The 15,209-nt window shown below is 53.3% G+C and overlaps 1 protein-coding gene across 1 annotated transcript in view; it reads left to right on the plus strand.

Moving 5' to 3' along the window:
* The first annotated feature begins 130 nt into the window (after window positions 1-130).
* Window positions 131-15,209, plus strand: part of EFL1 (elongation factor like GTPase 1) — a 101,000-nt gene continuing 85,921 nt past the window's right edge. The window contains exons 1-6 of the mRNA XM_077774396.1: window positions 131-241; window positions 594-703; window positions 2,857-2,924; window positions 4,517-4,601; window positions 12,978-13,111; window positions 14,395-14,532. Of these exons, the coding sequence (XP_077630522.1) occupies window positions 613-703; window positions 2,857-2,924; window positions 4,517-4,601; window positions 12,978-13,111; window positions 14,395-14,532 (516 nt within the window). The 5' untranslated portion in view covers window positions 131-241; window positions 594-612. The remainder of the gene's footprint in view (window positions 242-593; window positions 704-2,856; window positions 2,925-4,516; window positions 4,602-12,977; window positions 13,112-14,394; window positions 14,533-15,209) is intronic.

Here is a 15,209-nt window from a genome sequence, read left to right on the forward strand (position 1 = left end):
CGCGGCCCTGGGGTCCCCCCGGGGCCGCCGCCTCCCTGAGCGTGGGGACCCGCGATGCCGGGGACCGCGAACGCGGGGCCCCGGGGAGGAGAAGGGAAAGTGGACGGGGATGGGGAGGGGCTCTTCCTTTTCATCTGAGACCGAGGGGAGACTTCAGGGCACCTGTCGGGCGAGTGAGCTTGCGCCCCGAAACTTTGTTGGGGCTCGGAAGGCGGCCGTGGAGCCGGCGCTTTGGTGTCGGGTGAGAGCGAGCGGGAGTGCGGGAACCCGGGGCTGGGAGACGGGCCCGGGGCCGAAGGGACGGGTGTGGCCGCCTCCCCTCCCTCCCGGAGACGCGCATTACCCGCGTCGGGGCCGCCTCTGGGTGCCGCCGCCCCATGAGCTGTGTGACTCCTCGCGGCGGTCCCGTCCCGGAAGGGTGAGGCACCTGCGTCCCGCAGGCGTGGTGGGTGGGGCCTTGGCCCGGAGGCTCGGGGGGACTTGGGCCTGGCCGGGTGCATCCCTTCAGCGGGCGTTCACCGGGCTCCCAGGTTAAGGGGCCGGGGGAGTCTTGTNAGCCCGGGTGCCGTTTGTAAAACATTCCCAATTGTCAGTCCCAGGAGAGAAGCGACCATGGTGCTCAGCAGTCGGGAAAAGATGATCCAGCTTCAGAAGAACACTGCCAACATCAGGAATATCTGCGTTCTGGCCCATGTGGACCATGGTAAGACTCCCTTCTACACGGCTTGTTTTCCTCATTAACGGGGCGTGTCTGCACACGTGTCAGAGCCACCGTGGGGACAGCAGGTGGGACCCGTGCCCGCTGAGAAGCAAGTTCCTTTACAAGTGTGAGGTCAGCGGCGCCGGCCATGAGAGCGTTCAAAATGAACACGGCAACCTGGTGATTAGCGTTCTTCCGGACGGTGTATTTCGTTGTTGTTGTTGTTGTTGTTTTTTAAATGAGAACTGGAGTTTTTTGTTAAAATAAGCGTTTCTGAAATGGCTTTGTGATCTAGAAAAGTCTCCAGTCCCGACATAATGTCTTCAGAGCCAGTGTGATGTGATTCTCTTTGACTCGTCAGGTGTTTCTCGACTGTCTGCTAAATTCAAGGGGTTTTGCTGTGTGTTGCAGAGGTAGAAACTGAGCACTAGGGCACCAGGGGAGGCCTGGGGCGCTGTGGGGTTGAGGCCGCACAGGTGAGAGGTGAAGAGTGGACCCTGCGGGTGGGGAGAGCTGGAGGACCCGGGCGGCCGGGACGGGTTGAGAGGCTTCACAGCGTAAGTGGTATTAAGGGGGACCCTTGAAAGGGGGCTCCGGGTGGCAGATGGGGACACACCTTCCAAGTGGGAGCAGTGTCAGCTGGGAAGAAGGACGTGTACAGGAGCCGGGAAGGGCAGAGGTGGCCAGTGGGTGTGGCCGTGCTGCTGGCAGGTCCTGTTCTCTCACTGCAGCATCGCAGCATCACTTCCTGCGGAGCCCGCTGCTCTCCCTTTCACGCCCCTTCCTCGTGCAGGGAGCGCACAGGTTGATAGGAGTAGGTGTGCTGGGGAAGGAAGAGCTCTGGCCTTTGTGAGTGTTCTTTTTTTAAAATTTTTTTTTGTTTATTTTTGAGACAGAGAGAGACAGAGCACAAACAGGGGAGGGGCAGAGAGAGGGAGACCTAGAATCCCAAGACAGGCCCCTGGCTCTGAGCTGGCTGTCAGCACAGAGCCCGACGCGGGGCTTGAACCCACGAACCGAACCGTGAGATCATGACCTGAGCCGAAGTCAGACGCTTAACCGACTGAGCCCCCCCAGCCGCTCCTGTGAGCGTTCTTTAAACACAGTCATCTGTTGGTACCACTTCCCGGTGTGTAGACTTGGTAGAATCTTGCGTGGAACTAAGTGTGTGCTGGCGAGACTTGTCACGGAGACGTGTGTTGGGATCTGGGTGGCGTCTGCGGTGCGGCCGGCGGCCTCCACAGGTGTGCTCGCGGTAGGGGACGTGGGTAGGTTTCCTGGGTTGCCTTGCTCCTAAGCATTTTCTTAAGACAGTGTAACTGGCAGGTGCCAGCTCAGGCCGTCCTTCGGGAGATGGGGCAGGTTACATTCTGTTGTCCCTCGGTGACGGCGTGGGCCACATGCCGTCCAGAGGCGGATGTGAGTGCTCTGCCGTCAGGTTGTCATTTTGAGCCACCGAGTGCTCCACTGTGGCACGGCCACCGTTCGGGCGACTGTCAGAGAATGAATGTAGTAAGTACCATAAACTTGATCGAGTCCTCACGTGGTTTGGGAACTCCAGGAGCACTGCGTGTCACACGTTCTGTCCTCTGGCTGGAGAGTCTGCGTCAGTTAGGCTTCAGTTAAAAAAAAAAAAAAAAAAAAAGTTGCTTGACGACTTTTCAGGTGAGGGTGATGAGACCCACGGGGTTGGAGCTACAGATTGGCAGCCTCCAGAGTGCTAGCTGTGTCCTCAGGTGACACTCTGTCCAGATAAACTCTTTTTTTTTTAAATTTTTTTAAATGTTGATTTATTTTTGAGAGAGAGAGAGCACAAATGTGTGGGGGGGAGGGGAGAGGGGGACAGAGGATCCAAATCAGGGTCTGAGCTGTCAGCGCAGCAGCCTCTGCAGGGCTTGAACCCATGAACTAAGATCATACCTGAGCCACAGTCGGGCGCTTAACTGACTGAGCCCCCCGGGGGCGCCACCGATAAACTCTTTCAGATGCTTATAAACTCAGATGCTTATTATGTGTCAGCTTCAGTCAGTACAGGTCAATGGGAAATCTTTGCTTAACCAGTTCTTATGGTCAGAAGTTAATTCTTTAGATACGATACATCATCCTTCCTTTTTAGAAAAAGAAATAGATTTGAATTAATATTGCTATCTTAACAGGAAAAACTACTCTGGCCGACTGTCTTATCTCTAGCAATGGGATCATCTCCAGCCGCTTGGCTGGCAAGGTATGTTGTTATATTTGATAAATGCTCGTTGCCTTTCAGTAAGCAGCGGCTGTCCACCGTGTGATGTGTTCTTAGTCACCCAGGAGGAGTGGAAAGCCCAGGGGATGCGTGTAAGAAGCAGCTCATCAATTTAGCAAGATAAAATCGATGTGGAGAAAAAGTTATTTTATATTTCTTTACAGTAATATTTTATAAATGCAGAAATGGGTATTTGTAACAAGTCCAGCAAGAGCCTGGCCCAGCTGTGGATGATCCCACGGAGGACGAGTGTGTGGTTTGGGGAGGAGGGAGAAGCCGTCAGGTGTGGGAACAAAGTGCAAAGTGGACGACGGAGATGAGGTCTGATTGTGTACCATGCTCGGTTTGAGGGAAGCATTTGCCTAGAGGCTACTGGGAGAGGAAGAGCCCTGGTGGAGAGAATGTGTCTGATTCTAGAAGAATTTGAAGGCTAACTCAAGTCTGAGGGTCATGATGAAAATAGCGTTTTAGGAAATGAAATGAAAGAGATGTTTGTTTCTAGCTGTGAGTGTGAGGTCCTGGAATGATTTACTTGCAGTAGAAGAATAGAGAAGTTCCTTCCCTTGATGAGTTTTGGAAAAGATCAGTGGAGGTGACCGCAGAGCTGGTATCTCCAACCTGTGGGGAAAGGACTAGTCTCTCCAGACGGTGTCCTTGGACAGTGGTTATGAATGTGGAAGATAAACAAAGTTGGACCTCTGCTTCATACCACACACAGAAATCAGCACGTAATTGAAATACTTGTATGTGAGAGGCAAAATTATAGAACTTTAGAAAAATAATATAGGTCAGTACTCTGTGACCTTAAGAGAAGATTTCTTACATGAGATGAAGAAGTACATACCGCTGTGTAAGTTTGATCAACTCAAGTACATTAAAACTAAGAACATCTGTTTATCAGGAGATACCATAAAAACAGTGAAGAGACAAGCTCGGCAACTGGGAGAAAATAACAGCACCTAATTGACCAAGGTCTAGTATTCAGGGACTGTAAGTAACTTCTGTCCAGAACAGAACACACCCGTAATATAACCATTAAAACAGTGGACAAAAATCTTGAACAAGAAACTCCCAAAAGAGGAATGCCACACGGCCAGGGCGGTAAACTAGAAGGATACTCAACCCTGTTGATAATCGGAGAAATTTAAATTAAAAAAATATCTATCATCACCATTATCAATATATTGATCATGGGAAGAGGAGTGAAGGCTCCTCATGCTTCTAGAGGTTTCGGTCTTTGCCCAGACTTTGCCAGACAGCCTGGGACAGGGAGAGAAGGGCTCTGTCTGGGTGAGTGGAAGGACCCCCGCATGCTGCCTCCTGTGAATTAGAAGGCACAGCATCGGGGAGAGGGCGTGTGGAACCAGAATGTGCTCGGAGCGTGGAGCTGTCTCTTGGGGTGTCTGTTCTCGTCCCTGAGACAGCTTACTTCCTCAGCCCCTCCCTACATCAAAAAAAGATCTGAAGGGCTTTTAGTTTAAAACTTACGTGTTTAAAGCAAAAGTCCAACTCAGACGGTTCTAACGTGAACATTTCCCTGGGAAGTAAGGGTGTGCATGTTTGCATTTTCACAGTTAAGATACATGGACAGCAGAGAAGACGAGCAGGTTCGGGGGATCACCATGAAGTCGAGCGCCATCTCACTGCACTATGCCAAAGGTAACTCAGCCCGTGCTTTAGAAAAAAAGTTTGTTTCTTCGGTGTCTTCTTCTCTTTCCAGATGAAGTGTGTGCCTCAGTTTCCTTGCTTTCTCCTGCACGAACTGCATTCTGGCCTCCGATGGTCTGATGGGAGTCAGGCCGTCCACACTTGGGTGCAGATGGGGACCTGTGACAGGCGTGAGGGCCCCGTCCCCCTGGGTGACGGGGGGGTTTCTCCCGGGAAGGTCACGGAGCCTTAGCCTTCCTTTGCCTGGCTGCATCCTTTTTCTGTCCTGCGATCTGGGTATTGGGTTTAAGAGTCTTATTTACTTGGCTGGGTTGCCATGTTCGTTACAGCTTGCTCCCCCCTAGATCGGGATGTCATTTTAACAGTAATACTTACAGGAATTGATGTGAGAGAGATAGTCATACAAGTTCTTGAGATGCATTCACCAAAGAGCCTGTATTAGTAAAATTAATAATAATATTCATGCCAACAGCCTTCACGTCTGCGTTTAGAGAATGGCCAAGTAAACCGATACCTCCTTGCCATGAAATGCATGGAGCTGTTCAGACAACTCTTTGATCTGTATGCGATCACGTAGGAAAAATATGTTGATGAAAGCAAGTGGCAGAGTACCTATGTGTAAGAGGAGAGTGTGTTCAGTAATAAAATATTAAGTGTGTAGATAAAACTGTTCAGAAGGTTACCTGCCAGAACCTTCTTGCCAGTGTCTGTGTTATGTGAAGCTTATGGTTTTCAAAATACTTATTTTTGTACTATTTGGAAATTTTACACAAAATGTTTTTATAATTACAAGAAAATAATAAAGTTCTGTCTCATTTCCCTCGTGGGTCTGTGGTTGGTCTTCCACAGTGTTACATGTCTGGGACAAACGGCAGGGAATTTTCTGAGAGGCATGACCGTATTGTCTTTCACGTCAGTCTTTATTTTTTTTATTTATTTTTTTAAAAATATTTTTATTTATTTCTTGGAGAGAGAGAGAGAGAGCGTGAGCAGGGGAGGGTCAGAGAGAGAGGGAGACACAGACTGTGAAACAGGCTCCAGGCTCTGAGCTGGCAGTCAGCACAGAGCCCGACGCGGGGCTCGAACCCACGAACCGTGAGACCATGACCCAAGCGAAAGTCGGACGCTTAACTGACTAAGCCACCCAGGCGCCCCTACAGTCAGTCTTTAAAATGTTTTCGGACTAAGCCAGTTTTGAAGCTCCGAGGGATTGGTGAATTCCTAATGTCTCGTATCTAAAGTAGTGCCTTATTGTTTAAAACGACTTCTTCCATGTGAAAAGGTGAATTCTTCCACGTGAAAAGGTGTGTGCTCATGCTGTGACCCAGCAGGTGGGTCAGCGCTCCGTTGATTTACCGTCTCCCCTTATTTTTATGGACTTAAGGAGATTGCAGCCTGCCTTTTCCGACACTCAGACCATTAGTCCCTTTTTACTGGACGATTCCTCTAGTGTCAGTTTCTGAATTTTGTCTCCAGGTCCTCCACCCCTTTTGTAACCATTAAGGTTTCCTTTCTGTGTATGTGGGAGAACGGCTCTCGGGCCCTGGAGACAGAATGGTCTGACCTGTTTTGCTGGACTCTGGCCTTGGGCAGCTCACTCTCAGACTGTTTAGATGTGCTCTCCTGGCCGCACAGAAGTGAGGCTTACGCCCGCCTGTGCCGCAGTGGGATGGCGTAGTGAGAGAATATGTGTAACGTGACATTGGAGAAATGTTCATGGAAACTGAAAAACAGGAGCGTTATTGGAGTGACAGTCATTGAAATTGAAGCCACATGTTGGCTCTGGATCCAGGATGGCCCTCGGTTCCGTCACTACAAGTGACAAGTGAATGGATCTTGCCTCTGGAACTCCACTGTCACCCTTGGGTTTTATTCTCTGTCTTTGTCTCTGTTTCCCTGCAGGTCTTTCCTCTGCCGAAGCTTTAGTCTGTCTGTGTCCCCATCATCATCACCTCCCCTTGGCCTGGACTGTCATCTGTCTGTTTTTTCATCCTGTCTCTGTCGCTCACTGCTGCTTTCTCTTGTGTTTCTGATCGCACATTCTCAGGAGCAAGATGTCCCCGGCTTATCTTGTCTGCCAGGCCCTGGCAGGGCTCGCACAGGCGATCACGGGGGCTGCACACAGACATCTGGGGGCCGCGTCACACACGTCCCCGCTGTGCTCGGTCACCGCCCTTGATGGAAGCCTCCAGAGTCTCTTCCCCACGCTTCTCTGCAACTTTAATAATGGCCTCCGTCAGCCTCCCCTGTTCCTTTCCTTCCCAAAGCTCACTCTGCAAACGTTCCAAGGGAAACAAGCATTTCTCCATCCTCGACGTCTTTCGTTGACGTTCTCTCCGCCGCCTCCGGGCTGTTTCCCGAGGACGCTGCTCTGCCTGTCCTCGTTTCCAGTGAGCGCCGCTCCCCCCTCCTTCTCTGGGGGAGACGTGAGGTTGGCACTCTTTGTTCCCCGCTCCTCGTTCAAAGCTTAACTCTTCCAGCCCCTTCTTTCAATGCCCCGTCTCGTGTGAGACTCCTCGTGTCTGACTGTCCTCTCTCTTGTCCGGGCCACAGCTCCTGGTCACGGTGCCTGCTCGTTACTGACCTTGGCGCCGGGCTCAGGATTTCCCCTGTTGCCCGATCTGCCAGGCTGGCTCACGCTGAGAACGGCTCTTCCGACAGCGCGGGCCCCCTAGCAGTGGCGAGCGGCCCTCGTCCTCCCCCTCGCCGCCCGGGCTCCTCTCCGGGCCGTGGTGTCGCCTGCACTGCCCCCGAGTGGCATCCTGGGACCCAGCGCTCCCCTCCCCCCAGTCCCGCTCTCACCCGTGGGCCGAGCGCCCGTTCTTTGACGTCATGAAGCTCATCGGCGTCCTTCATTCAGTCCCGGCCTCCTACCGCCCAGACTTGTCTTCCTGCTGACAGTCTCTCCAGGTCCTCAGGGTCTGCTTCCTTGGCCTTGGGCCGTGTTTCTCCTACAGAACTCTGATCCGGGACAGAGTTAGCGCTACGAACCTTCTCCTCGTCCCGGCTGGGGCCTGGCTGGCCCGCGGGGCTGTGGCACAAAACCTGTCGGCCGCCGCGCCTTGCGCGTTCTCTCCAGAACCTCCCTCTGGACTCCCACCCACCTCCCTCCCTCCCTCACAACCTCAGCAGACATCCTTCCCTTCTGCGCCCCACAAATGGAAAAGATTTAGCTGCTTACCGCCGCACCTCAAAATGAAATGGTAGTAGTTTTTGTCTTTTGTTTTTTTTAATGTTTATTTCTTTTTGAGAGAGAGAGAGATAGAGACAGAGAGCGACCAAAGGAGGGGTAGAGAGAGAGGGAGACACAGAATCCAAAGCAGGCTTCAGGCTCCGAGCTGTCAGCACACAGAGCTCAATTCAGGGCTCGAACCCACAGACCACGAGATCATGACCTGAGCCAAAGTCTGACACTTAAGTGACTGAGCCACCCGGGCGCCCCGAAATGTAATGGGGTTAGTGTCTTTGCTTACTCTTTCCCTGTTACTGTGAAGGGCCTGTGCTCTGGACTTGTCTCCTGTTGAGTGTCCTCTCCAGTAACTTCAGCCTCTCTCTTCCCTTTGTCCTCACACTTGACCATCAGCATTTAAGGATGCTCAAGGCTGTCTCATCTTTAGAGAAAAATGTTCATACATCCTTCTAGCTCCATGTCCCCTGCGCTGTCTTGGTCAAAGGTGTGCTGCTGTCACTCTCAGCTGCTCTGACCCTGGGACCCACGCCTTAGTATTCGTGGCACATACAAACAGTAAAGTTGAGTAGAAGTCCGAGGGCTCTGACCTTCCCCCCAGGGTGAAGTAAACAGATTCCAAACAAGTTGCCATGGTTTGGAACCCGTACGTAGCTTCCAAGAAAGTAACATCCGTCTTTCTTTCATGCAAGGCTTCTTTACCCTGGGTTTTGCCATGCATCCTTCTGAGCAAAACCACCAGTGATGGGAGGATCAAGACAGTGGGTGCGTCGTGACTGGATTTACTCGCTGCACAGCAGGGTGTCGAAGGCGGAGGAGCTCTTCGTGACGTCAGTCCGCGGGCTGGCGGCGGCGGTGGGCACACAGAGAGACCAGGGCTGGGGGGGCCCCCATGTGGTCTGGCCCGTTTCATGCCGGGGGGCGGGGGTTGTCTGGAGAGGACTTTCAGTTGGGCCGTGCAGCAGGAAGACTCATTTGTTGGCCATTCAGGGTTGTCCGTAGGTCACCGTTTCCTCCCTCCTCCCAAACCACCTCACGTTTGACGTTTTTGCCAGCGGGGTCAGCCAGCCACGACCTCTTCCTGTCACGGCCTTCTCAGGAGCGCACGCTCTGTTCTCTGCCAGCACCTGCTCCCTGGGTCAGGAAGGGGGAGGTAACGTGCATCGTACGGTTCTGTGACATAAGCCGTATCGGTGGGTCTTACATAATTTTATACAGTAATTTAAGATTTAAAGGGACAGCCGTGGTATCTCCCATGGAAGCCTGTGGCTGCCACGTAGTCAGGCCAGATTTCTGTCTGTACATGTCCATATTCTAGAAGCACGTTCTCGTGGCCCCAGTTCTGCCTGAATTCTCAACACCTCTGTCGTGGGAAGTAGGTTCCTCCAGCGCCCCGGGGCGTGAGAGACCCCGCGTGATGCATAGATCTTCTCCAGGAGAGGAGTGTGCCTCCTGTCTCCTCAGCTTTCCGTGTCTGCGTCGGCGAGCACCTCCAGTGTTCTGGGGGTTGAACGTGACCTCGTGGGAAGTCCCCATCTTCACAGGGATCTATGGCAGGTGCTCGTGTCAGACGTGCCCCTTCCAGTGAAACGACCCATGGCACTTTAAAACTGGCGGACTCCCAGGCTAGGGAGACGTTATTTTCCTGTAACTCCCTAATGGCAGAAGTTTTCTGGAAGGTGGCTCCTGTGATGGACTTTCAGGTCTCCCAACTTTTTCGTTTCCCCAATTGCCTGGAATGTTAAAAAAACAAAAAAAAAAAAAAACAAAAAAAGGATTGGTGCTCCGCTGATTGGACCAGTCCCTGAAAGTTTGGAAGGCCCGTCAGGATGGCTTGCTGCTTTGGCAGGGGTCCGTCCCGTGCACAGCTTCGGGACTGTGAGACAAATCAGAAAGATCACTTAGCATGCCTGAAAATTACAATTTCCACTAGCGGGGATTATAATATCTAACACGATGAAGCCCACAACTGTTTTAATAGTTGTGCGTGTGCAGGTGTGATCCTCACACACAGGAAGTAGATGGCATTGTGGGAACGAGTCAGCGAGGCTGGTTTGGCTGATGACAGTGGGCCAGTTGTGCTTACTGGCTTTCCCTGCCTCTGATAGACGATTGGATTTCTTTTCCCTACCTTCGAAATTTAGTTTGAAGCTAGTTGGAAAAAGTTAAGATGAAAAAAATTGTGAGTCAGAGACAGCCCTGCGCTGAGCTCTGCACTTAACCGCTGTGTGACCCACCAGAGCGCTTCGCCTTCCCTCCATCAGCTACACTGGGGAAGCTGGACAGGCTGCTTGGTTACAGACCTTCTTCGAGCCTTTCCTGGGGTGTATGCATGTGGCGAGCCTCCTCCTCACCCATCCACCCCGCCACTGCATTTCCCAGAGGGTTTTGATCACGTGCTCTTATTTTTTCCCATGTTTGCCAGTGAAAACACTTGGTATATGCCTCACTTTCTGTTGTCTTCTAGATCTGAACTTGCTGTCCCTGAATGAATTTCAGGGGGGTCTGGATTTGGATGCATCATTAGGGAGTATAGACAGATGATCAGATAGATGGGTGGATTGGTCGGTAGCTATGTTCTTTTTTTCCTGGGTGTTACCTCAAAGGTCTGTAACGCTGTGGTAGGGTCCCCTCCTTAAGGAAAGAAAGGACAAAAAGACCATCTCAAGGCGACCTTGGTATTCGTGTATGTGACGACATCCCTCACGACCTTGTGACATGAGATCACGTTAATTAGACTGCATGTTTGTGTGTTACCATATATGGGAGACAGAGAAGTAAAAAATACGTAAAAAACCACACCACGTGGTGTTCGGGGCTCAGTTCTTTGGGTACAAACCCTGCTGAGCGACGCCGTCTGTAATAGAGTTGCTTCCTGGAAAGAAAAGCCTTGGTGTCACGACTCTGTGTGAGAATCCTGCTACAGCGCCAACAAAAGGCAGGAGCACTGTCGTGTAGGAAGCCCGAGGCTTCCCTCGGAGGGCGTTTTTAAGTTCTGTAAAGAATCTGACGGCAGACAGGGTCTCTGCGAGCTCTGGATCGGCTCCGGGCATTGCTGGGCGGAGAGGAAGGCGCATGCAGCTGTCCTGGAGCCCGGAGTTCGACCAAATGAAGGAAGCGCGGCGCCCCAGCTGCGCGGTATAAAGGAGTCAGGGTCTCTGTGTCAGGCAGACCTGGGCGTGTCTCTGGCCGGCTACTCAGTGTGTGACCTTGGGTGCCTCTCTTCCCTCTGGGGGCACGTTTAGCTAGGAAATGAAGGGCTAGGCCAGGAAAGTGCAGAGAGAAATATTTTAGGTGTTTCACGGCTTCTGTTTCACACGATAGGAGCTGACAGGACCCTGGGCCCTGCTGCTGCTGCTCAGTTCCTCTGGCTGATTTGGTAGAGAGCATGTGCTGTGAGCCCTGACGGTAAAGCCCTCTGAAGGCCCCGGGGCCACCGCCCCAGGGCCCAGGGTCTTTGACAGCTTTGGTCTTCTTTGGAGATGTCCAAGTCCTCTGTCTGCTTGGAGCCCTCCCCGGTGGGGGCGGCGGAGCCAGAAATCTGTATAAGGCAGTTTGCATGAGAAGACCAGGGTGTGTGTGTGTATGTAAGGCAGTTTGCATGAGAAGACCAGGGTGTGTGTGTGTGTGTATGTGTGTGTGTGTAAGACAGTTTGCATGAGAAGACCAGGGTGTGTGTGTGTGTATGTGTGTAAGTGTAAGAAGCAGCCTGTTGCTAATCGATGGTGGTCTCTCCCCCCGAGCCCCAGTGCACCTTGGAATCCTTAACCTGGTGCTCAGAAGTTCATGACCACTGGAGTCTGGGCAGGTGAGGTGCCTTGGGGCAGCCGTGAGTGGGTGGTTAAAGCATGTGTTTGGGGTTTGCTGGGTTTACCTTCCACACTACCTACCGCTTTAAACTATTTGATCTCAGGCAGTGTACCTTGGCATTGCATTCTAGCTGGATGTCCTTGAGAAGGACGCTTAACTCTTCCGTGCCTGAGTTTCCCGCTCTGAAATCGGGTGGTTAATGGTGCCGACAGCTGCGAAGGGTGGGGGGCTGGTAACTCCAGACAGTGTCTGCGGCGTGCTTGGGGCAGAGCCAGGCTCTGGGAGTCCATGGACGTGGACCCCGGGGGGGGCCGGGGAGCGCTCTTGTCCCTGTCCCCGGGGCGCAAGGCACATCGTCAGGGTGTTCTGCAAGGGGGAAGGTGGTCTAAATGGCCTTCCAGGGGTAAGTCCAGCCCTTGGGGACCGGAGTAGTCCGGAGCCCGCAGGAGCGGAGCGCTGGCCCGGGGGACGGGCAGAAGCGAGGTGGACGTGCAGAGTCTGAGCACCTGGTGCCCGTTTCGCCTCCACAGGGGAACCGTGTCAGGGTTAGCAGCACGTGGGGAAGGGGTGTAGAATTCCGACGAGTGACTCTTTTCTGCCTGGTTTACTTAATTCTGTTCTCGCGTGACATCTTTGTGACCTCGGGTGACTCGTCGTCCTGGCCTGTCTGGGACCGACTTAGGGCTTAACGGGATGTGGCGCTGGCTTCGGGGTTTGAGAGGATGGGGGACTTTGAGGGCTTGGGACAAACCTGCACGAGTCATCACCCTCCTGAAAGCTGCAGTCGTGTTCGTTGTGAGGCCTGCAGGGGGTACCGTGTGTGCGAGCCCCCGGCCCGTGGCACACTGCTTGCACGTAGGGACTCCTCACACCCTGCTTCCCGAGGGCTTGGAGGGACGTGGCGGCCACGTGCTTTGTGTCTTTTCCAATCGGCCGGCCCTGTTTTGGCGCCTGTGGACCAGCCTTTACGCTCAGGCATCGTCTTCTTGGAGTCCCAGCTTCCGTCTGGAGAGTGAGCGTGGTAACGTTTGCCTCCCAGGGGCCTTGTGAGCGTGCGGTGCCGTGCGCTGGGCACAGCGCCTGGCTCCCGGGGCCCGTAACGAGTGCTGCCGTGGAGAGAAACGCGTCCGGCGCCGTCTTACAGGTGCTCCTGGAGTCAGTGTTCCGTCAGCGGGAACTCCCTCGTTGGGGCGACAGCGCGGATTGAGCTTTTCAGCAGCTTTAGCTCTAGTCTGTCATTTCTCACACCTTCCTCACTCTCGAGTGCCTGACGAAGAGCGCCGTGCGCCCGCACCGCTGAAACCGTGCTTCCCGCGCCCTCGTGGGTGGCGAGGGGCGCCTGATTAACCGTGTTTCCCGCGCCCTTCTAGGTGGCGAGGAGTACCTGATTAACCTCATAGACTCGCCAGGACACGTGGACTTCTCCTCCGAGGTGTCCACAGCCGTGCGCGTATGTGACGGCTGCATCATTGTGGTGGATGCCGCGGAGGGCGTCTGCCCGCAGGTAGGTCATGAGCTGGGGATCTGTCACCGGGCGGGGAGGGCGGGGCGAGGGCAGGGACTCGGCGCCAACGGCTCTGTGCCACTCTGGGCGTTTCGCTGGCGGAAAGTTGGCTGTACGTTTCGTTCAGTAACGTTCCGGTCTTGGAGTTGGGTCAGCCACACGGCAAAGGGATCGTAGCGAGGATGACCTTCCCCTTCAGTACGTGGTAGCGTCAGTGATACCCTCCCAGAGGGGACCCCGCGCAAGTGCAGGGGTGTCGAATTGAGGAGGATTCTTGCGAGAGGCCATTGAGATGCCGAGCCAGCTCTCCCCGCATGAGGTTCTCTTCTGTGGGCTGCTCGGCTTCTCTGCCCCCCCCCCGCCCCCCCTGTCACAGTGGGAAAGAGGGGTGTATGGTGGGACGTCTGGGCCTTACAGCCGCTCTCTAGGCTCAGGTCTTGCAAGGCCTTGGTGAGAGGTCTTCATATCCTACTTCTTAACATATACCCCTGTATTTAAAATTTTTTACATTTTATTTTAAAGTTTGTTTATTTTTGAGAGAGTGACAGAGCATGAGCAGGGGAGGGGCAGAGAGAGAGGGAGACAGAATCCGGAGCAGGTCCAGGCTACAAGCTGTCAGCGCAGAGCTCGAACCCACAAGCTGTGAGACCATGACCTGAGCTGAAGTCAAATGCTTAACCAACTGAGCCACCCAGGCAGCCCAATATTTTTGAAAAAGAGTAATAAAAGGTTTAAATTACTCAAATGGAGGGAATTTGATAATTACGAGAAGTTGTGCCATATTGTCCGGTTGCTTCCCCCCCACGCCCTGAGGGCTCAGGTCCCCCACTGGACAGGCACAGCCTGCATCTCTGCTGACAGGATGGTGACATCAGCGCAGAGCCGTGGTTCGCCCTGGGAAGGGACCGTGGTCAGGGAGGTGTGCGTGGCCTCCTGGGGGAAGCCTCTGGCTTTGGGGTCCTGTGTGTTAGCAACATGAGCATTTGTTTTCTGTTACTCAGTAAAGTGTGTGTGGAACTCCACCGAACTCGCCACCATTTCTGCACGACTTCTCCTTCCCACACGAGCTGTCAGTTCCGTAGAGGCAGAGACAGCGTCTTGTCTGGAGTTCTTTCCCTCCGTGTCACGGACTTGGGGAGTGGTTGGTGAGCACCTGCGTGACAGGCGTCGTCTGAGCGGTGACAGAAGAGTATGGAGATGCGCTGATGGTCAATCAGGATTTTCTGACGAGCTTTAATCGCTTCAAATCCTGAGCTTCACGTTTTCTTTTCTGTTTTCAACAGACACAGGCGGTTCTTCGACAAGCCTGGCTTGAGAACATCCGCCCGGTTCTGGTGATCAATAAGCTAGACCGCCTGGTGGTGGAGCTGAAATTCACACCCCAGGAGGCCTACTCTCACCTCAAGAATATTCTGGAGCAGGTATGTCACCCTTTCATTCCGTATTTTAAAAATCAGGGCTCAGAGGAGAGTTGTAAGGAAGTTGACAGGTTGAATGTAACGTGTTGCCACAGGACGTCACTGTTCGCAGCGTTTCCGCCTGCGGCGCCCACGTGTGGGGCCCCCGTGCCGCAGCCGAGGACACGGGACAGGCCCCCCCTCCGGAGCCCCCCGCTCCTGGAAGCACCCTTGGCACAAAGCGTGGATTATCGGATCGATGCTGTCCTTTCAGATCTTGTAGTCTGGTTCCAAACCGAAGCAATATTAGGAGGCTTTTTGTTTTGTTTGTTTGTTTTTAATGCATATTTTTAGATAACATTTTACCCAACCATTCGTTTATTTTTCCAGCAGACATTTACATGGCTGTGTACTGAACAATGAATTCTGGGATGTCTGTTGTTCGATAGGGGTCGTGAGTGTGACAATAGCTCAGAGTCCCTAGTTTTGAAGATGTCACCATGCGGTGGGGAGACCCTTAGAGAGGCCTTTGGAGAACAGTGCGTGGTTTTGAGGGCCGCCACACCCAGACTGGCTCAGGAGGGAGGAGCGTTAGGAAGTCTTGCCACAGAAGCTTCGAGATGGGAAAAGGCGGGGGATTGTGGCCGGGGCGTTGAGGAGAGAAGGAATGAGACGTACGGGGCTGTAAACGTGAAAGAGCA

Source organism: Crocuta crocuta, unplaced genomic scaffold (genome assembly GCF_008692635.1).
Source record: "Crocuta crocuta isolate KB4526 unplaced genomic scaffold, BGI_CrCroc_1.0 scaffold7, whole genome shotgun sequence".
In the NCBI taxonomy this organism is placed as follows: domain Eukaryota; kingdom Metazoa; phylum Chordata; class Mammalia; order Carnivora; family Hyaenidae; genus Crocuta; species Crocuta crocuta.